The 24400-nt window shown below is 41.1% G+C and overlaps 2 protein-coding genes across 11 annotated transcripts in view; both read left to right on the top strand.

The window, feature by feature from the left end:
• Positions 1-17975, top strand: part of LOC115597732 (apoptosis-stimulating of p53 protein 1-like) — a 49021-nt gene extending 31046 nt beyond the window's left edge. For 4 of the 8 annotated variants that reach the window (XM_030443962.1, XM_030443958.1, XM_030443965.1 and 1 more), the window contains 19 exons: positions 724-780; positions 1094-1214; positions 1954-2033; positions 2139-2306; positions 2421-2561; positions 2656-2836; positions 3188-3316; positions 8532-8599; positions 8849-9056; positions 9247-9474; positions 9578-9793; positions 9940-10090; positions 10203-10240; positions 10329-10696; positions 10927-11064; positions 12858-12991; positions 13425-13591; positions 13696-13895; positions 15686-17975. In XM_030443962.1, the coding sequence (XP_030299822.1) occupies positions 724-780; positions 1094-1214; positions 1954-2033; positions 2139-2306; positions 2421-2561; positions 2656-2836; positions 3188-3316; positions 8532-8599; positions 8849-9056; positions 9247-9474; positions 9578-9793; positions 9940-10090; positions 10203-10240; positions 10329-10696; positions 10927-11064; positions 12858-12991; positions 13425-13591; positions 13696-13895; positions 15686-15727 (2835 nt within the window). In that variant the 3' untranslated portion in view covers positions 15728-17975. The remainder of the gene's footprint in view (positions 1-723; positions 781-1093; positions 1215-1953; positions 2034-2138; positions 2307-2420; positions 2562-2655; positions 2837-3187; positions 3317-8531; positions 8600-8848; positions 9057-9246; positions 9475-9577; positions 9794-9939; positions 10091-10202; positions 10241-10328; positions 10697-10926; positions 11065-12857; positions 12992-13424; positions 13592-13695; positions 13896-15685) is intronic. The other 4 variants (XM_030443960.1, XM_030443959.1, XM_030443961.1 and 1 more) reach the window with 4 other exon arrangements.
• Positions 17976-18448: 473 nt separating this feature from the next.
• Positions 18449-23886, top strand: sdsl (serine dehydratase-like). Of its 3 annotated transcripts, XM_030443968.1 has the most exons (10): positions 18454-18650; positions 18773-18847; positions 20168-20330; positions 20781-20817; positions 20897-21036; positions 21121-21209; positions 21325-21558; positions 21641-21771; positions 22740-22826; positions 23189-23886. In XM_030443968.1, the coding sequence occupies exons 3-10, from the start codon at positions 20184-20186 to the stop codon at positions 23290-23292; spliced, it is 969 nt and encodes a 322-aa protein (XP_030299828.1). In that variant the 5' UTR covers positions 18454-18650; positions 18773-18847; positions 20168-20183; the 3' UTR covers positions 23293-23886. The 3 variants fall into 3 exon arrangements, with proteins under 3 accessions (XP_030299829.1, XP_030299828.1, XP_030299827.1); XM_030443969.1 differs by lacking the exon at positions 18773-18847 and having other exon boundaries at positions 18449-18650; XM_030443967.1 differs by having other exon boundaries at positions 18455-18847.
• Positions 23887-24400: the final 514 nt, after the last annotated feature.

The raw sequence follows: 24400 nt of genomic DNA on the forward strand, positions 1-24400 counted from the left end.
TAATGTGTGTATAGATAAATATATGCATGCAAAATTAATGGACACCAATAGCAAATATATGATTAAATATTATCATGTTCAAATTTTTAGTGTGAGACATATATGTAGTCAAGGTGTTAACCAAAAAAAGATTCAGGGATGTACTGACCCTCTTTCCTGGCCTGACACCAGGAGCCTGGGATGCAGTTTGTTTTTACTGTTATCCGTTACACCTTATCCTGCTATGAAAAAAAAAAACACCTGTGTGGGCTGATTGTGGGTGTGCATGGACACAAAACAGACAGGAGCTTATCTTTCATAAGCAGTACAAACCATAAAATGGTACTTGTATGAAATGTGGATCAACTGATGATCACTAGAAAACAGTGATCAGAGACAGTGTGTTGCTTCTTACAAGTGTAATATTTCTAATCTTCTTCTATGACAGCATCTTTAGCAGCCAGTACAGAGAAATTCTGCATGACAACTTGATGAATGCGAAACTGTTGAAACACAGACAGAGGTCTGACAAACTGACAGCACTGGACTTTAAAAAAAAAAACCACATAACATACTGTAGCTTGTCCGGCACCGGTGGACAGAGGGTGGATGTGATCGCCCCCTGGTTCCCCCCATTGTTCCCCACTAAGTGCCCTCTTCAATGTCCTTATGGTAGATAAGACATGATAAGGTGTCCTCTTAAAATCTAAAGATCTTAAATATTCCCACCTTTTTCTCTTCCAGGAGCAGAGACTAAGGTATCTTCACCAGGGCGGCAGGTCTAACCAAGGACAGACACAGGTGAGGTCCATTTATCTGCCTGTCCCTTATAAGTCATTAAACATGTTTTACAATGCACCAGAGAAAATGTGAACCTTTATGTTACATATATATGCTGTAGGCAAACCCAAAAGAAAGCCCCCTGTGAAGCCCCATTACAGTGTTGAAATTGTATACTATGATAAATATCTGTTAAATGACAGCATCATTTATTCAACTCTGGTTATAGAAGCACAACTATAATTTTTTTGTCTCATTATGAATGCCGAATAGATTTTGATCAAAATGCAACACGCTCTTTAGCTCATGTCTTTTCTCCTTGTCTCCCGTTCAGTCCGAGGCAGAGAAGCTGCAACAGCTGAAGGAGCGGGTGGAGACTCAGGAGGCCAAGCTGAAGAAGATCCGAGCCATGAGAGGACAAGTGGACTACAGTAAACTGATCAACGGAAACCTCTGTAAGCCTGAACACACTCAGCACGCAGCAGAGAGGATGACTGTGCATTACAGCCACTGCAGTTTATGACGACATATTAGTGAATCATAATACAGTCTTGCTGATTCAGCTCGAGGGAACCCTGTACAAAAATGTGGCTGAACTTCATTCAGCTTAAAATTGTAGAAAGTGAGATTTTCCTCCTTTTAAAAAAAATTTTTTTTTGGGCTATTGAGCAGGTTTAGGTGCTTGATATCAAATGCTCAATTCATAGATGCACACAGCCTGCATTCTGGAGCGTTGCTTTTAAATGGGCCATCAGGACTTCTGTAACACTGTGATGTCACAGCTGTACAGTCCGAGCCCTCAGCATTGCCTCGACCACAGCCGTGGATGCACCGGCAGAGCTGATGTGGAAACACAGTGGGAAGTGCCTGCTCAGGTCTTTGAGAGCTGACCAATCGGTGCAGACTAGGCTTTTCAGGAGGGGGGCATTAAAGAGAAGGCACAGGCTGGTAGTGCAGCAATAGGCAGCACGGGAAAGTTAATAGTTTAGAGTTTCATATTTTTATTTTGAGCGTCTGCTAGAAAGTTATTACATGCTTAAATGTGGAAAAACAAAACAACCTGAAAATGAGGATAATGTGTGAGCTCTAAAGGTGACCATTTGAACTTTAATGCCATGATCATGAGCATAGCAGCAATCTCGTGTAACTTAAAATATTTCAATCTAATTCGTATTTCCTGGTTTGTGTCTCCAGCTGCAGAGATTGACCATGTTAGCAGCCTGTTTCAGGAGAAGCAGGCAGAGCTGCAGTCTGCTGTGGTCAGAGTCGACCAGGTAACATGGAGGGTTGACTGAGTTTTCATTATAACAGTCAAAATCAAGCAGAACTGAGTTTGTGGCGGGCGAGTCGTTAAGTTTTTTCTTAATGATTCTGACCAGTTGACCCAGCAGTTGGAGGACTTGAGGAGAGGACGCCTTCAGCTACACTCTGTTGCACCTGGTCAGGGGGCACCCACCGGTTCCCAGGGTGCACCCCCTGGCCAGAAAGGATCCTCCCTGTCTGGTCCTGCAGCCCTAGAACTAAGGAAACTCTACCAGGAGCTGCAGGTAAATTAAACCACATCATGATCTTCTTAATCGACAAATGAACATATTATATTGGTTGGAAAATACTTTTTCAGAAAATGGAGGATGAAAAACTTGTAATGCTGCATGTTTCAGGCTCGTAACCGTCACAACCTGGAGCAGAGCACCAAGCTGGCCCAGAACAAGGAACTGCTAAACAAGAGGAACGCCCAGGTGACGGTGATGGATCAACGCATCGGAGACCTGAGAGAACGATTGCATAAGAAGAAAGCAGAAGTACGCAACTTAACTCTTATCATAGATTTTATTTTTTTATAGTTAACCTTGACAGCTACTTTAGGTCTAACTCTGTCTATCTGCACCTCTTAAGTTGAGTCGTATGAATGGAGGAGGCCTGTCCTCCCCTCAGACCTCCTCCCATCCAGGCAGTGGAGTCTCGGGTCGAGTCGCGGCTGTCTGTCCCTACATCCAGGTTCCGGCGGAGGGGAGACAGGAGGCGGGGGATCCGCCGCCCAAACCAGCCCCGCTCAGCCACATCCGCTCCCTCTCAGGTTGGTAGACATACTAACCCTTCACTTCAGAGTTTCTAACTGCACTGTCTTAAATCTGTGTCTGGGCTCTAACTTGCTGTCTGTTTCCTTTTCCTGTCTGTTGGCTCTTTCTTTTCCTTTTCCCATCCCTGTTCTTGTTGATGTTACCTTAAATGTGATGTGGTGATGTCATCGGTGGTTTCGTGATGACTGTTTTGTCACCTGTTGATGTCATGGTGGTGGTTGTTGTTGAAACCATTTGATGTCATTATGATGGTGTTCGTGTTGATATTGTTTGTGTAATTGTCACTGTCATGGTTGGCGTCTTGTTACTGTTGTTTCGTGGTGGGTGTGGTGGGTGTGGCCGTGCAGAGGAGGACAGGAGTGGAACCAGGAAGCCTCCCAGCCAATGGAAAGTGTCAGATTTAGACATCGTCCTGTCAGACCCCACTGGAGTGTCCCCTCAGTCGGGCGACAGTAACAACAGTGAGTCCCTTAAAGGTGCTCGAGAAACTGTTATTAGATTAGCAGCACCTGCTTCCTCACTCACTGTTATGTAGACAAAGTGTGTGTGTCCTGGTCTAAAAAGGTGTGGTATGGAGTGTGTGTCTAACTACAGACAGATGGTCGGGAGAACATAATTGAATCAGCTTCAGAAGAGACCTCAAATTGTAAGGGTCAAATGTACGGATGCATACATGACATCTGATCGCCAGCAGCTGCTCGGTGTTAGGGAGTCAAACATAAGAACATAAACTGAACGCAAACCCCAGTCTGGACTGAGGCTCATATTCAATCATTCCTTCATGTTTTGCCACCTGGTGTGACAAGGTCAATGCAGTAACTAATTCATCATCTTCAGCTCCAGTTGGAAGGGTTAGGGTTAGGGAAGTTGGAAGAGTAATTTTGATGATACATTTTCGAATAACAGTTTTTTTAATTTGAACTTGAAAAAGAGAACTATGTCAAAAATAAAAAAAATAAATGGAAAAAGATGTAAAGAAACAGTATTTTAAATTTGGTCAAGACCAAAGACGAAAAGAACCCCGGGTCAATGTAATAATTGAATGACTGAATAGTTTGGGATTTTATGGCCTATTAACATTCTTTCTGAGTGTGAGATTGTAGGATCAATATCACTCTAATGTCTGTGCAATGAATATGAAGCTCCAGCCAGGAACTGGTATGTATAGCTTGGCACAAAACCGCAACAAAACTCACCACAAGTTGTGGTTTTTAGAGGGTTGTGTACCAGACGGGATATTTTGTTTTCCAGAAGAGCGAAGACATGATCCGCCATTCTTGCTTCTCATTTCTAAGCCTGATATTCTTCACTAACCTTGTGCCTTGACCTAACCAACCCAGTACCAGCCAATCAAACCCAGAGTAAGGGGACTTCTCCCAATGTGAGAAAATAAGACATAGGCATACTGGACTATATCTTTGGCGTGCACAGAGACTCCCTGGTGTCCCGTAGAAGCCATTAGTGAGTTGTAAAGGTGCTGGATTTTGTTACCTTGAACAGAGCTAAGCTAGCTGTTTCCTTTTATGTACAGTCTGCTAAGCTAACTGTCACATGGCTTCATAAATACCATAGTGACATTAGAGTGGTATCAAACCTCTCATGTAACTGCAGCTCACTAAACCTATTTCTCTAACATGTCGCATTTTTTAATCTAGTAAATAATCACCCCAATTTAACCTTCAGTGTCAATAGCTAATCTAGTGTGAGACTTGTCAACATAGCACAGCCTTGTCTCATTAACCACTGACCATGCTGCATAAGGCCACTAGCATCCTGCAGTATGCCAACTGGTACTCTCTACTATAGTTTATAGGAGTATATCAGTACACCCCAGCTGGAAGTAGCAGAGCTTTTCTTCTCACTTAGTATAAGTACTCAGTACGAACAATGTGCCTTGAAACAGCTCTCATACAGATCCCATTGTGTTCTTGAATGCCAGAGCAAATGTCACAGCTCTATTTATTATCCCAGCTTATGTAATGTGGAAAACATACAGTTTTGAATCATGGCAACAGTCTACCGTGCAGGGAGCCACAACAAATGAATGAAATTAGGTCTACGACACTCTAACTGTTCTGTGTATGTATTTTAGGTAAGTCATGGTAACTGTTGTCACTGTTATAATAACAAATGTATATCTCTCATATTGTGTGAATGCTAATGCATTATAAGCATAGCGGTCTACAGTATTCTTAGAGCAAATAAGAAATGTATTCTTTACATTGCCAATTGCATGAATAATTTAGTGATTCACTGAAAATCCTCAGAATTAGGAGAAATGGTTTCATATTCAACGGACTCATACTAACATTTGGATGAAATGGGTAACAGAACCCAATTTCTGAAACAAAATCTCCTATTATGAATGTTCCATAGTTAATGATCAACAGGAAAGGCTTCTCGTATCCTGAAGCTCCTCGTATTGAAAAATTATCAGCTGGATAACGGACACGTTTTTTTAAACTGGTGCTGTCAGTTGATGTGTAACTGCATTATGATGGCCACCTCTTGAGCTCCAAACAACTAGGGACAGCACATCAGCAGAGTATGCTCTAACTGTTGCTAATGGTATTATGAAAAAGGATTGGCTGGGGCTAGCTGGTCACCATGCTAACTTCATTAGATATCTCTGTAACACATCATGACTCTAATTTCTTTGCATTCTGTTGATACTCTTAGTTAATTCTTTAAAGTTAAATTTGTACATATTGCACCTTTAGATACTTGAGCAACCGTACCATGCCGAAACACACCTCTTCCAACCCTGCCAGGGCCGAGAAAGTGTAGTGTGCTTGAGCACGGTATAGAGTACTGACACTAGTCAAACAAACTGGACTTTGGAGGTCTAACCTGCTTGGGCACGCTATGGATTGCCTAGTGTGAGCGCGCCGTAAATGTCAAAACCACAGTTAGCAGTTAATTGGCCTATTGTAGTTTAGCATAACAAACATAAACAGGGAGAAACAGCCAGCCTGGGTCAGCCTGAGGGTAATAATAGCCTACCACCACCTCTAAAGGCTCACAAGTTAGAATGTTATGTCTTGGTTGTTTAATCCATACAAAAAAAATAAGCGTGAGTACAAAAATGTGTGGATTATTCTGCTTCTACTTCTTGTAGTTTTAGTAGTTAAGAGGTGCTGACAGGAGCATTAGCTTCATGCTAAGCTAAGCTAACAAGTGGCATAGGTTTTCCAGACTAAAGGCCCCCACACACCGCCCAGACGTCCAACTGCCTTATCCGACCACTCTCCGACCACTCCGTTGCCTCTCGTCTGACCCGTCCGGCAGAAAAGTTGCATTGAACACACCGCTTCGACGTGCTGCCTACGCCACAGTAGCGTGTACGTTCTGCGCTTGCGCAAGATGCAATAAGCGGGTGGCGCTTGTGTTGTGAGTTGTAAACGAGAACCTTATGCACGCAACTCTCTTTACTTTCGATCAAAACGAAACTTAACTATTTCCGATAAAAAACAGCTGCATACTAAACATGCAGCGAGGCATTACCAAACTTACACAAATTAATTCGTCCTGAATGGACATAACAACTAGTCTGGTGCCAGTACTGCAAAACATGAAAACGGGGAATGACGGAACGGAGTGCATAGAAAAACAAAGCGCACACAGTATTCCGTCCCTCCCACACACCGCGCTGATTTGCCAGCACAACGCCAATCAGAACGGCCATTCAGCTGGCACACAACCAATCAGAGGATCCAATGGCTCAGACGTCCGACGGCCCTCCTCCTCAGACTTCGCATGCTCAGTCGGATCCGACAACGTCCGCGCGGCTCCGAAAGCTTCCGACAGAGCCGAACACACCAAACATATTTGTTCCCGACCTCGTCCGAGTCTCTCCAAACGCTTCAGACGTCCAACGGTTGGGCTGGTGTGTTCCTGCCTTAACTCTCTTTCAAAAATGTTGACCTGTTCCTTTAATCCTTACTAAATGTAATGAGATGTTGTATGTTGATCAGATTCCACTGTTGATATGAATATGTTTCATCATGTTTTCTGCTTAGAACTTCAAAATTGAGCTCTGAAATACGTTGAGTGTTGCCAAGAAGAGGCTTGGGCTTCCGAAAACCATGAAGCTGCATTTTTGCATCAGCGCGTACAGTGGTGCTGCCTGTTCTGTAAACACTACTGTCTTTCCTCCACCACACGAGTGGCTTCTAATCTGAGCTCTCAGGCGGATTGCCAAGTTTCCACCTCGCACGCACTGAGCTGACTGTTTCCTGACGTGACTTTCCTCTTCCTGAGGTCAGCAGGTTACAACAGCAGTCACCGGTCTCACAGCACAGCTGAACTGACTGCATGGTTCTTAGGTTTAACAGTTAATCAGTATTTGTCTGGTACGTGCCAGAACTGTGATGCATCTGTACCACAGCTAGGCCAAACGGTTAGGTAACAGCTTAAAATTATACTTAGACAATGAACACTGAATTGTAGCCAACTGTAACATAAATTGGACTTTTCAAAATTACTTTTTGCTAACTTTTTCAAGAAAACTTTGGCAATCTGGCAATCCTTGTGGCAGTTGTTCCGCCACTTTAGAAACCACAGCTCTGTTTTGGGTTTTTTTCAGTCCTAATGAGCAAATGTTAACATGCAGCCACCCTGAACTAAGAGGTCACACATGCTAAACATTACCTGCCTAACATGTTAACATTGTTAGTGCAGGCATATTAACATTCTGATGTTAGCATTTGGCCAAACCACCACTGTGCCTACAGCCTGACAGTACGTCTGATTAATATTTTTTTAGCATGGTCCTACACATATAGCATGTAGCCGTCCAATTGCTTCAAACCAACCAATAATGGGACCAATATCAGTCTTAAAAAGTCTGCTTTATTTTATATGGAAGTAAGGTGGAGTTAAACCGCTCTGAAGTTGTCTAGCATTAAGCTTGACCACTGACACCATGAACCAAGTCAGCCTGTTGCCAACTCATTATATAACACAACCTCTCTGGATACGTGCAGCATACTGGGCAAGTCTGTTTAAAACATTGACAGCAGCTGCTGTGTGTTATTTGACATTTTGGACAACTCAGTGTAGTTATTCTGCTAAAAACAGCAGAACAACGCCTACAATTTCAATTGTTTAGCAATTTTCAGTGTTTTTTAAGAATTTATTTTAATTATTATCAGATACAGATGTTACCAAGACGACAACTACGCTATCCACAATATTTTCAACGGTGCTCTTATTCCCATTGCTTTACTACTGCAATTTACACTGTAATCACCAATCTGAACATGTAGACTAGTTGTTGAGCAATTCAGTACTTGTCTTCTTATAGTATTTGTTGGCAAACCAAGCCACAAATTCAAAATAACCAAATGACTTAGAGATTGGAGATCACACTTGGAGATCCCATTAAACCGAAGTTTGTCATGTACACATTGATTTTATGTTATTTTTGGAGTAAAGTATATGTATGTGGAGTGGAGGGTCATTCTAGGGGACTGCTCAGCCACCAGATCCCTTCCAGTCCCTTCGCAGTATAACCTAACAAACTACCCTTCATACCACCATCTCTCCCTCTTTCTAACTTCACCTTACCTCACCTTTCCTTGATCTTATTTGTTTTTTAAAAAACATTCTCCCTCCTGCCTGTCTGTTTTGCCTCCTTCTCTCCTTCTGCTTTTTCCTGGTGTAATCTCTGTTCCTCCTCTCTCTCTTTAGCAAATGAAGCATCATGGCCTAGCATCAGTAAGAGTGTGTCGGATTGGAGGACCAACAGTCCAGAACAGGTAATAGTGAAGGTTACCATGGAATTAGACATTACCATATTTCTCCCAAATGATATTATAGAAACAATGAAATATTAATGGTTTGCTTCTTTTAGCATAGTGCAGTACATATATCTGAATTTTTCAACTTCAGAAATATCTTTGGGAGAAAAATCTCACAGAAAATGAGGTTATGCAGTCTGGCTTTGGAAAAATCTTTTTCCAATTCAATCTCTCTTTCCTCATCTCAATGTCTCTCCCTCCCCTCAGCATCCCTCTGGTTATGGCACCTACCCCAGTGCCACCCACCAGGCGGCAGGGCATCACTGTGCCACCAGCTCCCTGCCCCGCTCTGCCCCTGGTACACTGGGCTGGCCCCGATCTGGTGGCGCGAATGCCACCTCATCGTCCCCTTCGTCATCTTCCTCTTCACAGCAAATACAGCAGCGGATCTCTGTCCCTCCAAATTCTAGCCAAGGTAATTTAAAGAATAACTTAGCAGCAAGGAGAAAGGCTGCATTCCTGCCGTCTGTAGTTAAAAGGTTCAGACCACATCACATCACTCAAAATATGTCACATGGGGGTTTGACATTTCAAAATGATATAAGTGCGTGTTAAGTTTTTTGTGTGTAACCTGTGTATTTCCCCGACCCTGCCTCCACTGTTAGGCCCTGACACCACATCCCAACCCTCTCCCTTGTCCCCTCAAACAGAGCGAACAGACCCCCCACCAGCAGTGGCAGTTCGTCCCTATGTCCCGGACCACCCCTCCAGGCCTCAGTCTCCTAGAAAGGGCCCCCCTACCATGAACAGCAGCTCCATCTACAGTATGTACCTCCAGCACCCTCAGGCCAAAAACTATGGCTCTCTCAGCAACAGGACAACTGTCAAAGCAGGTAATTTGACAGCAGATTGAAATAGATTTTTAACATATGATTGATTCATGTACACACAAAAGATAATGTTTATTTCTTGTGCCGTTGCCCTTTCTCTCCATAGTCTACGGTAAACCCATCCTCCCCACCTCCTCCAACTCTCCATCCCCTGTACCTTTTCTCCAGGGAGGAGGAGGAGTAGCAAGAGCAGGAGGAGAGGATGTTACAGATAAAGACAGAGGAAAAGGAGGAGGCGAGAGCAATGATGGGCAAATCCTGCCTCCACCCAGCGTGGACAACATCCCGCGTCCCCTTAGTCCCACTAAGCTCACCCCAGTTGGTAAGTACCAGAGTATCAAGTTAAACTCATCTGTCCGCAATCATGAATTTACTCTAGTTCCAAGTGTCCCTTGCCAAATCAATGATAGAAGAAATGTGTTATTGTAAACATTACAGAATTGTGAATATTTCGATTTCCCACCACAGCCCATTCCCAGCTACGCTATCAGAGTGATGCTGACCTGGAGGTCCTTCGCCGACGCCTCAGCAATGCTCCGCGACCCCTGAAGAAACGGAGCTCAATCACTGAGCCTGAGGGACCGCAGGGGCCAAACATCCAAAAACTACTGTACCAGAGGTCTGTGCTACTGTAGACTGTACCCCAACATGAAAACAAATCATTATTTTACGTTAAACTCTAATAAATCAAGGTAGCAACAGCTTGGTTGTAACTGATTTCTGTTTTGCAGGTTTAACACATTGGCAGGAGGCATGGAAGGAGGCTCAGGTAAGACACTGTAATTTAAATAACATGGCCTAGCATCTTTAGAGTATTTCCCATTGATGTCAACTGTCTGCTTCACTCATAATTCCAGGAAACACTTTCTACCAGCCAGAATGCATTTTGGGTGACATGGACAACATCCACTCAGCAAACGGGAATGTACAACCTGGTGACAAGCCGGTCAGTGTGGCCACCATGGAGGCCGAAGGTCAAAACCTGAACTCTGGCTCCCGCCGCTTGTCCCCTCCTTCTGTTGCCATAGAAAAATCCACGGAGACGACAGCAAAAACAGAAACCACCAATAACGTGTCCCCATCAACCCAACCCAGCCCTTCCCCTGCACCTGATAGGCCAGAGGACCAGAACAATAACAACCATAGAGAGTCGAGTCCCACAAACAACTCTGTAGGCCACACCTCCCCTTCTCCATTACCTCCTGCTCCACCCTCACTGCCGAAGGTAGGCATAGATGATAATTACAACTAAACTGGAGTGCACAGTGCTGCTGTTTGCTAAAATAGACACTAATAATTCTTCTCTGAGTATTCTCTTTTATCATCTGCCCCTTTGAAATCTGTTACTGCTAACCCAAACATAATAATTGTTCCCTTTTAAAGCTGATGTGCTGACTAGGCAATTCCTGTTCTGCACTGTCAACACTTTTCTGTGTCTTTCCCTGTGTGCCGCAGGTGAAGCGAACCAACCTGAAGAAGCCGTCGTCAGAGCGAACAGGCCACGGCCTCAGAGTCAAGTTCAACCCTCTGGCTCTACTGCTGGATGCATCGTTAGAGGGAGAGTTTGATCTGGTGCAGAGGATTATATATGAGGTATCAGATTATGTTGTTGTTCTTATAAAGTTTGTGTCAATACATATTTCAAATTGGCAATGCTTGATAACTGTCTGCAGATTTAAAATCAAATCAGGCCAGGTTTATTTTTATGATACAGTCAGTCAAAGGGCTTCAAAAACCTACATTAGTAATGGTTCTAAATCTAAACATAGGTATTATGCTTTGCAACCTTCAAAGTTCCTATGAAGACACTTGTGTAGAGGCAATTCAAAAAGAGATTACCTCTCAGACATCTGGGATTGCAATTAGAAAATGGGAATTATGTACAGAAACATGAACAGGTAGTTGTGATGATAAGTAATATCACAAAGTGAACAACTGACTTAGCTCTCCATCGGAAAACAGAATCTGAATCTGTGGGTGAAATTTTGGTCATAAGTCTCTGGTTTGATGGAAACATAGAGCACAGTTTTGTATGATAAAACTGCAAACTATATCACAGAACAGTAGAAAGTGGTGAAAGGTAATGGGCCGAGTACCATGCCCTGAGGGACTCCATACCTCACTGTGTGGACAGACAATTTGAGCGATGAGAAAAGCAAAAAAAGGTAAGGGCTTTTTCAGTAATGCGATGTAGTTGAAACCATTCTTTGAGAATGTAGTGAGGTTAGTGTACTCTCATCAGAGAATCTCCTGTTGAACCTTAAAATGTTGGGCAGTCTTTCAGGGAGGGCTGAATATAATTTTGTGCTTTTGGTACATGTCTGTGTTGAATGAGGAAACATATCACCTCTTGCAACAGAAGAATATCTGTACATGCCAACATGACTATACACCCACACACAGATTTTTAACAGATCTGCTAATAACCAGAATATTTTGAAGCTTTCTAATACCTTCATTAGTATATGTTTTGTTATATGTAAAACTTACTCAGTATATGTTTGAGCCTCAAGAGCTCTGTCAGCGGAGAGGTGGTCTCAGTTTTCAGGTGTGGAAAGGAACTGTTGAGTACTTGCATTCTGTGTTTCACCGCAACACAAAGCTACTGAGAACAAAGCCTTAGATCTGTAAAGGCAAACTCCCATCTATCCCTGATCTTTCATTCTAATCAGTCCAGTATCTATGTTTCAGGGTTCGTACGGATGCTTGAAATCCTTGAAAGTGCTTGAATTTCAATGTTGTGTTTTCAAGGTCTGAAAAGTGCTTGGATTTTAGTTTAAGTGCTTGAAAGTGCTTGACATTATAACTATGTGTCTTGGCAACATTGGGATCAGACTGGATAGTTTTCTTATTACAAGGAGAAATAAAATCAGTGTGTGTGTGTGTATCATCACACATGCAGCCTGGTAACAATAGAGAAGGATGGCTGAGGACAAGGTGAATTTGATGCAATTTGGACTGATGACACGTTCAGTATTAATAAACTTTGATGAATAAGCGAAAAGCTTATAAAAGTTTATGTCAAAAAAGAAAATTACAGGGTGCCCTTAGGTCTCTCTTTGTCCCGGTGCAAGTGTACCTGAAGAACGCCAAGTGGCTTCCCTTTTTTTGGACAAAACTTTTTGTTCTCCTTTAATTTCTAAAGTTTTTGCTATCATGAAACATCATTTTAGATGTTTACAGCATAATACAATGTATGTAATTGTGATAAAAAAGTGAAAAAAATAATCACGAGTATATATATTCCTGTAGATATGTATTTTACCCCAGCGATAAGGTGCTGGAAAATTTTGTAAATGACCCTTAAAAGGGCTTGAACAGTGCTTGAATTTGACCTTGAAAAATGTGTACGAACCCTGATGTTTATTTTCTCATTATCCCTGTAGGTTGAAAATCCCAGTATGCCTAATGATGAAGGCATAACTCCCCTTCACAATGCTGTCTGCGCCGGCCATCACCATATTGTTAAGTTCCTGCTGGACTTTGGAGTTAATGTAAACGCAGCCGACAGTGACGGATGGTGAGTACCTTCAATCAGCTCGTCTATCATATAACACTCCAGACTAATAACAGAACGGCAGCTTCTGAAGGACTCGGATGTGTTTGTGAAATGAACACCCTCTGTTACAGCGATACTGGAGCTCAGCTCACAGGCAACAATGAGAGAGATAATTGCATTTCTAAATTCAGTTTTGACTCAGCTGCCTCCGCAGTATTGAAGGAAGAGATTACCAAGGCTAATGAGGATCTGCATTCAGAAGAAGTTTCGTGATTTATTTAATTTGTGTTTAGTTTATGCCAGCCTGTTTCGTAATAATGTTAATTGACTTTTGCCAAATTACATTTTTGTTACAACATCTTGGTCCTTTCTTGACCAGAGGTGAATGAACCTACCTAGCAGAGAAATGTCTGAGTCTGTTTAAAGTCATGTTTCTCTGTTCCCCCCCCCCCAGGACTCCTTTGCACTGTGCAGCTTCATGTAATAGCGTCCACCTCTGTAAGATGCTGGTGGAGTCGGGGGCTGCCATTTTTGCCACAACAATTAGTGACGTCGAAACAGCAGCAGACAAATGTGAAGAAATGGAGGAGGGCTACACACAGTGTTCTCAGTTCCTCTATGGTAGGTATATAGACAGGCAGTCAATGAATGTCAGATCATGCGACAATTACATGCTCTACTCAAAGCAACTTAATTTAATACTGACTTCTCTTTGTCTCTCCCAGGTGTACAAGAAAAGTTGGGTGTGATGAACAAAGGTTTAGTCTACGCTCTCTGGGATTACACAGCCCAGCAGGCTGATGAGCTGTCGTTCAACGAGGGGGACGCCCTCACCGTGCTGCGCCGCCGTGACGAAACAGAGACAGATTGGTGGTGGGCACGGCTTAACGACCGCGAGGGATACATACCCAGGAACCTGCTCGGGGTGAGAGAATATAAGACATTACAACAGTCATCTTTTCATAAATGTGTGCACATACAGAGCCTGAGACACTTAATCGACTGCCACAGAAGTTGGACTACTCTGACTAAAAACGCAATAGATCACTCTATTCTCAATTCTCAATCCAGCCTAGCTCAACAGTTGACACATCACTAAGCCCTGCCAAGTCAACATTCCCGTTCTAGTTCAGCTCTTCTGCAGTTTATAGTTTAACATGAACATTACAGCTGGCAACAGTCTGTGTTGCTGGCTGAAATGACAACAGTCTCTGTCTGACTTGTTTAGCCGTTGCACGCTAATAAGTTGGTTGAAAACGACTTCCCCAGCTGACTTTTCAGAGTTTTCAGTTGATTCATTATGAATTGTGTAAAAGATTCATGACTGTTGAACATCAGTTGATGATCCATGAAGCAAAATATAGAAATAAAGAAACAGTATAGTTCTCGTATTGCAGTCTACGGATAGTAATTCCCAGTGTTATTATGATAATGAAAAAAAACGGACTGTTATTTTGATAGAACATAACACTGGCTACTCACCTCACACACTTGCTCACAGTATGTATGCTAGTGCGCTAATATTTGTCGCCTGCATACACTTGTCTTGTCTGTTTGCTTTCAATCTAATTTCTAAAGTTCTAAATTTCTATATTTAGAATATTGCTCTTACTGCAGCTCCACACACACACCTCTTCCCTGCAGTATGGTTGCTAATCTGGGGGAGGCATTTAGTGTCTGGTCAAATGCCACCAGCTACAGGTTATGTGTCCAAACACACAAAAAAAAAAACATTTCAAAGAATGCAATATACGGTGTATATATAGTAACCAGACATTTGATTATGTCACAATTAAGTGAGTAAAAGAAATTATTCTAATAACTAAGTCTCCACAAAATACATTTCATCTTAAATAAGCATACGTTGAGCATACCTCTGAACAGTGTCAATCTGATGTACAGATCAACTTTGGCCCACAAATGAAAGAAGAGATTCCACCAGTGATCTGGATTGTATGGAAACCCATTTCAACCAGTTAAACATAAAAACCGATGAAAACTCAGCTTGAAGAAAGAAATTCCCATGGTGAAGCATAATTATGAGAGAGAAACTCAAAATCATGAGAAAAAAAGTCTAAATTATTAGTTAAAAAGTCAAACTTATTAGATAGATGTTGAGTCTTATCTCAATATTGACTTCTTTTTCCACAATTTTGACTTTTTTGTCATAATTTTGATTTATTATGGTACATGAAGCTTAGTTTTCCATTTCAAGCTTAGTTTTCCATTTTTTTGGTTTCTGGTGGAAACGGGCTTCTAAATTTTCATCTCTTGATGATTATTTTTTAAAAACCATATTTATGAAACTAGTAGCTAACACCATATAGCACTCCTAAATTCTTAAAGGAATGTTTACCAGATAAATACATTTATTTTTGAGAATCAGCTCTAACCCCTGCAAACCTTTACTGATAAGCAGTTGTAGACAATGAATGGCTAGATTGATGGATTCAATAGGCTGCAACTGTATACCATGCTGCCTCAGTGTGAACGATTTGTGCATGTTGATTGTGACTGTGATTCACCAGAGGAACCAACTTAGTAAATGGCAGATTTTTTTCCACCCAGTGTCTTACAGTCTGCCGTCATGATGTTCACGCACCTTGAGAACAATGTTAACATCATGTAGTGACCCTGCCCTCCATCTCTCTCTCTCTCTCTCTCTCTCTCTCTCTCTCTCTCTCTTTCTCTCTCTCTCTCTCTCTCTCTCTCCAGCTGTACCCAAGGATCAAACCCAGACAACGCTCACTGGCATGAAGCCCAGATCAGGAGCCATGTGCACACTCACAGAGGGCGCATGCACACAGTGAAGAAGAGGAGCAGCAGCAGCATGTGGGCGTAGACGTTAGCCAAGAGAGACAGAACAAACGATGGAGGTAGTCGGGAGGAAACGACTGCCTCCCTCAGAAACAAAGATGGAACTCGCCACTCTAATGAAGCAACTTTTCTTCCAGTTTGTTTGGATGTAATGCTAGAATCACAGAGCCACTTTATGCTAGAGTCATAATATGTTTTCACTAAGTTGCTGCAGCTGAAAGGAATTGTCCAAATCTTACTTTGAGCAAAAGTAGCTTGGCAGCTTCACACAAAGTTCAGCCGCATGAGAGAAGCTGAACAGAAAAAAATTTTATCATTTGGTTGCATCGTTGAGTTCTTCCAGAAAGCTCTCCTTGAGCTACCCAAATAATCCCGACCTTTGAATGCCACTTTATTTTTGTATGGTGTTAATTAACAAAAGCACCCACATGGATCCTTATGAAGCCAGCAGCAGAGTGATGTGCTCTTCGTTGATGAACATAGTATGTTGTCTGAGAACACCTTCACACTGTGTGGTGTGAGGATTTAAATGCAGTATTTTCACAGACTGGGTCAGGTGAGATTGTGTGTGAGACATGAAGTTGGAGAGATGAAAGTGAAAAGAGAGAACAGGGAGTGTAACTCTGAATGTGTGTTAAGGAAAGAAATTCAGGTTTTGTCAGGTTGTTTACAGGGCAGCTATTAGTAGTGCAAACCATAAGACCAAGAAGCAGGATCCATCAAGCTTTGGATGCATGGTGGCTGAAGTCCACATCACCCCATATGAGAAACAGACATTGACAATACGTTACAAAATGTTATGGCATGGTTGAAACAAGTAGAGTTTGAACTGATATCAGAAGAAGTCTGATTTCACAAAGTTTCACAAGAAGCATCTATGAATTGTTACTGATGCTGATCAATGCTTTACTGTTGTGTGTTTTGTTGACTCAGCACTGGTGCATGGTGTCATATTAACATCTGTTCAAGTGCAAAATGTTTGCAGCTGGATGAGAAGAAGGAAAACAAGAATGTGTGAATTGAATTTGTGAGACCAAAGTACCAAAGGGTTTAGAGGAGAAGAAGAAGGAAGGGGAGGAATTGACAAAAAAAAATTGCAATATTCTCCATTAACACTTAAAGGTGCAATATGTAAGAATCGGCCCACCTTTTAAATACTAAAAAACAAATTAAAGGGGAGCATGTAATGTGTCATCAGCGTTATGGCTAACTGCTGCTCAGTTAGCCATGCAGCTAGTGGTTTAGAATGTGAGCTCGGACATCAGGGGAGTGTTAGCATTTACACTGCTAATACAGGATCTTAGGACTGGGACAGGTCGAGGCTAGCTAGTTAGCCTGCTAACCTCAGTAGATATCTCTACGACACAATACATCGATGTCATAATGTCAGAAGAGGTATTTCTTAACATTCTGTCGTCAACTCAAATGTTTACCTATTGCTCATTTACTAATCCAGACTTGGGCCTGGCACACATTGGTCGTTGTATTGGAGCAGCGCAGGTGCCAGGCTTTAAAACAAAAAATACGGTGAAGCAGTGTCCCCATCACCCACCCACAGTCTCAGTGTTTCAGTCCTCTTAAATATATAAGATAAAAGCTACCGTGGCTAATCTGTCTTTTTTGCAAAGTCGAGACACATACTGTCATTACAAAAAATCACACCGCCACATTTTAAACAAAGGTGGAGAATATATTGTATACATTATCCCTGCGGGGCAAACTGCTTTAGTGTTCAAATGGGGCTAAATTAACCTCAAGTGAATGAAGAATCTCAAGTGTGGAAACAACTTTGTTTAAGTGTCATCTCTGATTTGTTTTTTCTTCAGATTTACATATTTCAGTAGTTGTATGCAAGGTATTATTTTCCTGGTTTGTTGTTTTTTTCTATTATTATTATTATTATTATTATTATTATTATTATTATTAGACACACTGTTTTTGCTTCTTTTTTCTGTCAGTGATGGCGTCACTCATTGCTGCCACCCAATGGACAGGAAGGGTTTGACACAAAGCGTCATGTCCTTTGAACACACGCTGTGTAAAATATGAAGCAATAAGTAGAGTGGTGTGTGATGGCACATCAGTCTGAGGAGTGCAAACCATGACTTTGTGTATATGCGACCTGTCACTACTCAACTCATGTACATATACTAATAATAAAGACATTATAATCCATGCAGAGGATCAACGCTGTGTCTGACCCACTCAATTTTCTGAAGTGTATGATATGAAAGCTGGATGTAGTTTTTGTCGAATGAGTGGAACAGATGTGTGCACTGACATCAGTCATACTGATTTATATGAGTGATGTCATCTGCAGCACTAAACAGACACCCTTGATAATAAACCGTGGACTTTGGAGGGGATTTAACAGGTTATTCAAGTCTGCTGCACCGACAGAAGGCTCTTGACAGGTGGGTTCATTTCCGTGAAATCCACGCTATAGTCACACTTGTATCAGCTACTACGTGATACTTACTGCGTACCTTTTATAAGGTATTTCCTACAATATGACGAGAAAAAATAATATTATTCGATGACCATGAGACAAAACAAAATCAAGAAAACCTGGTAGGTTAGCCATAACAGAAACATATCAATAATAATGAATTATTCATTGTTGTTGTTGTTGTTGTTGTTGTTGTTGTTGATGATGATGTTCCTGAAAAAGTGAAACGTGTTCTACCTTTATTTTGAAACAACAACCGGATGTGATGGTGTTTTGTTGTGCTTACGTCACAGGAGGCTGCCGTGCTACAATGCTTCACACAATTACAGAAGACTGAAAATATCATACATTTTGCGCAATACTGTGCGCTTCTTTATGTAACGGTCAGAGGCTCGTTTAACAAGGCAGTTGAAGGTCAGTAAGTCGCAAGTCAACATTTATGATCTTAGAGTACGCTGTTATCTATACGTGCAGTAAAAGTTAACAATGTACGCAATACATTGGTTTACTTGAACCACTTGAACCGATTTGCACAGCTCGAAGAGGACGCTTATTACAAGAGAAATGTTCTACTGCGTGGAGAAAACTCGCTAAAAGATTGAGACACAGCAGTAAGTGACCGAATACATTGTGAACTTAAAAGAAACCTAATAACCATAAAAAGGTCTAGCTTAATGGAAATATTATGGGTCAATATGTCTGCTGCTAATCCAGTGCTGCTGTGAAGTGAGCTGGATTTTGTTTGTTGTGTTCACGGGACTGGAGGAAAAAAAGGAGACAGTGCCCCATTTATTTTCCACTAGATGTCAATGTGAATAACTGAATGTATTGCTTGCCACGTTTCTGTGTTTCTGTGATGGATTTTTGCTGTTTTTAGATATTTAATTCAGGGAGCATTATTCTAGCGATTAACAAAAACTACTGATCAAATAATAATGAACTATTACCCAGCTTTACTTAAGCTAACTTTGTGTGCCACTACTGATATGAACATGACAGCTACCAGGCTTGGTGTGTAACAGAACATGTGTGATATACTGACATGAATACAATAGGATAACACAATCAGGATACACATAAAAGGTAACTGTATTCCAGTATAGTTACAGAAAGGAAATATGTAATTAGCAAAAATTGTAATTAGCAAATTGCAGTTTTGAAATGAAGACTAACCCTACACATGACAACACTTCATGAGGTAAAATAAAAGCAATCTTACTGACATTTATTTTATCTCGTCTTTATTTGCGCATGTTTGGTATTAAAGGATCATTATGTAGTTTTGGACAAGATATTCAGACTCAAAATTGTTACATTTACAATGTTAATGAGGTAATGCTACAAATACTAATAAAAACTCAGGAATACTTATTTTTCAGAACTGAACAAACAAGCAGTCCTCAGAAGAAAATTAAGTGTCCAGAACACTGTGTAAAGGGGCAGGGTCCGCCACATACATAACAGAACACATTAAAATAGTTTGAGATTGTGTTGTCCTTTAACGTCAGTTTGTTAATTCAGTCTATTCAGTCATGTAAACAAAGAGTGTTTGTATTCAGTTTATTAAGACATAAAAAAGTCACTCAATGAAGATCGTTCTCTTTGATTAAAACTACATAGTGCACCTTTAAAGTTATCCCGAAGTAACGGAAAGTAATCAAGTAACATTACTTTCATATTGTGATACTTAAGATAACGTCCACATTACTGACAACGTTTTTTAACAGGTAGTTAATAAAATGTAATAAGTACATTTTAAAAATAACCCTCCCAACCCTGCCTACTGCCATTATTACTGCCCATTCCTGGTTCCAGCTACACTTGGAGGTACCACTGAGCATGTATGGCACACAGTCAGGTAGGAAGCGTGGAAAGTGTTTTCTCTTCTGTCCGGCTCAACTTTCTACACGTCTAACATTCTGTCATTTAAGTGAAATCGGGTGCACCATGGCCAAGCATTTCCATGTCAACACTCCGCTGCTGGAGAGCATCAGCATGTCCAAACACGTGGGAACGACCGTGTTCCTGAAGATGGAGAATTCACAGCCCTCTGGCTCCTTCAAGATCCGCGGCATCGGACACCTCTGCCAGCAGGTAGGAACCCTCAACCTCAAACTGTTTCTTCACGCCCATCTTATCAGACACCGAATATGAGCTGTCATTTGGATTAAAGGTGCACTATGTAGTTATGGGGAAGGCATTTTAATCAGAATAGCAAGATCTTCATTGCCTCAACAAGCTGCGTAAAGAAACCGTCTTTGTTTTCATGACTGAATAAACGATTAAAGAAACCTCATTTAAAGTACAGCACGACTTCATGGTGGTTTACTTTGTTTATATTTGGCGGACCCTGCCACCTTTCCATAAAAAAATAAAAATTTCCATCTTCGTATTTTTACCTCATTTATGATGTAAATGTCAAAATTATGACTTTGCATGTCTTCTCCAAAACTCCACAGTACCCCTTCAGAAGTAGATTTTGGAAAAAGGACAATAACTTGTCCTTCACTTCACTTCATTTCATTTCATTACTCTCTTTTGCAGCGCGCCACTCAATCGAAAGGAGTTGTCTGCTCTTCAGGTGAAATTTCTACTGTGACATGTCAATATACACAGTATTATTTGATGGCTGTCATAACACGTATTATGGCCTTTTCTAGGGGGTAATGCAGGTATGGCTGCTGCTTACGTAGCCAGGAAAATGGGTCTACCAGCCACCATCGTAGTCCCCTCCTCCACGCCTCAGCTGGTCGTTCAGAGACTTAAGGATCAGGGTGCTACAGTCAAGATTGTCGGCAAGGTAGAGTTCTTCTTCTTTTTCTTCTCCTCTCTCTATCTTCTTCAGGGGTTTAACAGAGAAAATAAACCAGAATCTTCTTCTTAGGTTTGGGATGATGCCAATGGAGAAGCTCTCAGGCTGACAGAAACTGAAGGACTCACCTATGTTCCTCCATTCGATGACCCCCTGCTCTGGTAGACACATTCATCATTCATCATCATCATCATCAGTTTCTAGTTTTTACCATTTTTGATGGATGAGCAACAAAATAGGCATTGTGCAATATTAAAGTACCTCCTCATTTCCCAGGCAGGGCCACGCCAGTATAATCACAGAGGTCGCAGCCTCTCTGGGTCCCGTTGTTAAGCCTGGAGCTGTGCTGGTGTCTGTAGGCGGCGGGGGCCTCCTCTGTGGGGTCATCCAGGGCCTAAAGGATGTCGGCTGGACAGATGTACCGATCATCGCAATGGAGACAGTGGGCGCCGACTGTTTAAACGCTGCGGTAAAAGCTGGGAGGGTGGTCACCCTGGATGACATCACCAGGTGAGAGGGTAAAGTGGCTCGAATGCCTTCTGCAGCTCTGAATGAAACCACGCTGACATCATCCTCATCTGTCTGTCCACAGTGAGGCCAAATGTCTTGGAGCGAAAACAGTGTGCAAGAAAGCTTTTGAATGCACCCAAAGCAGCGAGCTCACGATCATCTCTGAGCTCGTGACTGACCAGCAGGCTCTGCATGCTGTGGAAACATTCCTAGGTGAGTGTGTCTTCCTGAATGTATACACTGTACAGCTGCATGATATGGTTTAAAAAAAACACAAATCATATTGCTGTTAGTATGACAGATCTTACGATTTTCATATGATTAGCAATTGTGAGTAATAATCATTTTTGCATCTCAGTTTCATTTTCACTGAAAAAAACTATTAAACCACAATAATGTGACATCTGGAGAACAAGATATATAGGCCAGGGCATCTCTGCAGCAGTCCAGTACTTTATTATAATGCTGTTGGGTTGGGTCTGCAATTTAGATATTACATTTAGCCATCATTTTATTTCAATAAGACTTCAATTGTGCAGCCCTAACTGGCTAGCTTTGTTAGCGAGGTGCGTATGGCTGCTGTAGTTGTTGTCTTTGTTGTATTTCCTTATTTTATTCAGTGGTTGAGACAGGACAAGACGCACCTAAACCTATTATGAGGCATGACATGTTCAGCACAATATGGAAGGCCAAAAAAAAAAAAAACTTAATAAAGAGAGGAGTGACATGAAAAAAAACAATTAAAAGCAGTACTGGGATGGTTTTTTTGGGGATATTTGTTGAAGCAATTTTGTCTTTTAGTGGTGTGTATGTTGGGGAGCAATGAGCAATATGTAGTTTAGTGGCAGCCGGAAAGTGAGCGTGGAAAAAAAGTGTGATAAAGTACAGTATACATAGTATAATATATGACAACTAATACATATATAGAACCAGCAGATGCACTTTGTATTGGCTCCACTTTTCAGACCTGGAAGCTACTTTCACTTCTGTTATACACTCTATGATTATAATGTTATTCAGATTTTGCTATGACTGCTAATGACTTGTGAGAATTCCCTCAAAGAAAATAATCAACCTTACTGTTTAATTTTTAACTGGTAACATAAACCTATGTGATGAACTTGGCTTCACTTTGTTTTATTCAAACTTGTGTGTGTGTATGCGCGCGCTCCCTCTTTTAGATGAGGAGCGAGTGTTGGTGGAGCTAGCATGTGGAGCTTCACTTGCAGCTGTCTACAGTGGACTTATACGCAGACTACAGGATGAAGGTAACTCCTCTGTCATCTTCAAAGATATTTACCACCTTGCTTCTGTTAAGCGTATAAAACAGTAAACATGAACAAATCGATTCCATGACTACTTCTTTATTAATCCCTCTTTCACTTGCAGTTCCTCTGTTTGTTGATACAACAGTGACACAAAAGCAAACATTTACTTGTTTGCTATTAATGTTCTTTGTTTTGTTGGTGTTTGTTTTTCTCATGCATGTGCACATTAAAAGACCTTATCAGCAGCATCTGTGTCTGTAGAAAATGTTTAAAATCAATAATTATAATTTAACCTCCAATGAGTGGAAACTTGTGGAGATTACAGAAGTTGATCAGTTTTTTGTTGTACCACCTGTCATTAGGTCGGCTGCCGACCGTCTTGGGCCCCCTGCTGGTGATCGTGTGCGGTGGCAGCAGCATCGACATGAAGCAACTGGCCAACCTCAAACACAAACTGCAGACATAAACTAAAAGACTGCATTAGTAAATTGAATGAACTGTGGATGGTTAATCAAATACAGATGAATTCCTACAAGACCTACAGACGTGTATCATCTGATTTAGAAACAAATGTGTTTAAGTTGCTGGTAATAAATGAATAACTGCTTCTGATATTGCAGTTGTCACATGAAATCTAAGAAAAATGCAGTGAAGGTAATGTCCTCAGTTTTAAATAATTAAGTCACTCATTACACATGAATATATTGTAACCATGCTGGGTTCATTTAACTGTCAGAATTGAATTACCAGCGTCCCCCACATGGTGGTGTCACAGATCACTGTTCAGAAATACACAGTCCATCCACACAGAGTCAGACACAGAAAACTAAAAATAGAGCCTCAACCAGACATTTGTTGATGAACTTTAGGCATAAATGAACTGACAGTCTAAATGCATTACAGAAATATTTGTTAAATACTAGAGGTGTGATAGGTGTATTAAGTAATTACCATGGACACAGCTTCTCAATATTCTGCCTGCAACAGAGAAGTCACTGGAAAGTGTTGCATTTAAATACCTGTTAATAATCTGCCTCCTTGACTCTCAGCTGGTTGCCTATATATATATATACATATATATATATATGTGTATGTATATGTGTGTATGTATATATATATATATATATATATATATATACATATATTTTTTAATTGACAAAAAAATGTTTTAATGTCAAAGTGAAACAGATTTCTACAAAGTAGTAGTCTCATTCTTGCAGGGTCACTCAGTCTGTGAGGACGGCCTGCTCTAGACTGATTTACACATGTGCCATATTTCTTCCATTTCTTGATTGTTGTTTTAACAGAACTAAACAGAATATTCAGTGACTTGAATATGTTTTTGTATCCATCCCCTGACTTATCCTCCTCGATACTTTCATACTTTTCATGTTTTTGAAAAAAATGTTGTTACCTGTTTGGTAAGCTACAGTCATGTGAAAAAAGTCAGAACACCCTATGAAAGCCTCTTTATTTCATATTGGGACATATGGATATAGAATATCAATTTTAACAATACTGAGAGATTCAAGTAATATAACTAAACAACTGAAACTGAAGAAAACACTTTTAAA

The sequence above is a fragment of the Sparus aurata genome, chromosome 16 (genome assembly GCF_900880675.1).
Source record: "Sparus aurata chromosome 16, fSpaAur1.1, whole genome shotgun sequence".
NCBI lineage: Eukaryota > Metazoa > Chordata > Actinopteri > Spariformes > Sparidae > Sparus > Sparus aurata.

Excerpts from the sequence above, each read along its gene's own strand:
- sdsl (XM_030443969.1), top strand. The coding sequence starts at position 20,184 with ATGGCCAAGCATTTCCATGTCAACACTCCGCTGCTGGAGAGCATCAGC. Across the intron at positions 21,772-22,739 it reads TGCTGTGGAAACATTCCTAG|ATGAGGAGCGAGTGTTGGTG; the intron begins GTGAGTGTGTCT and ends TCCCTCTTTTAG. Across the intron at positions 22,827-23,188 it reads ACGCAGACTACAGGATGAAG|GTCGGCTGCCGACCGTCTTG; the intron begins GTAACTCCTCTG and ends ACCTGTCATTAG.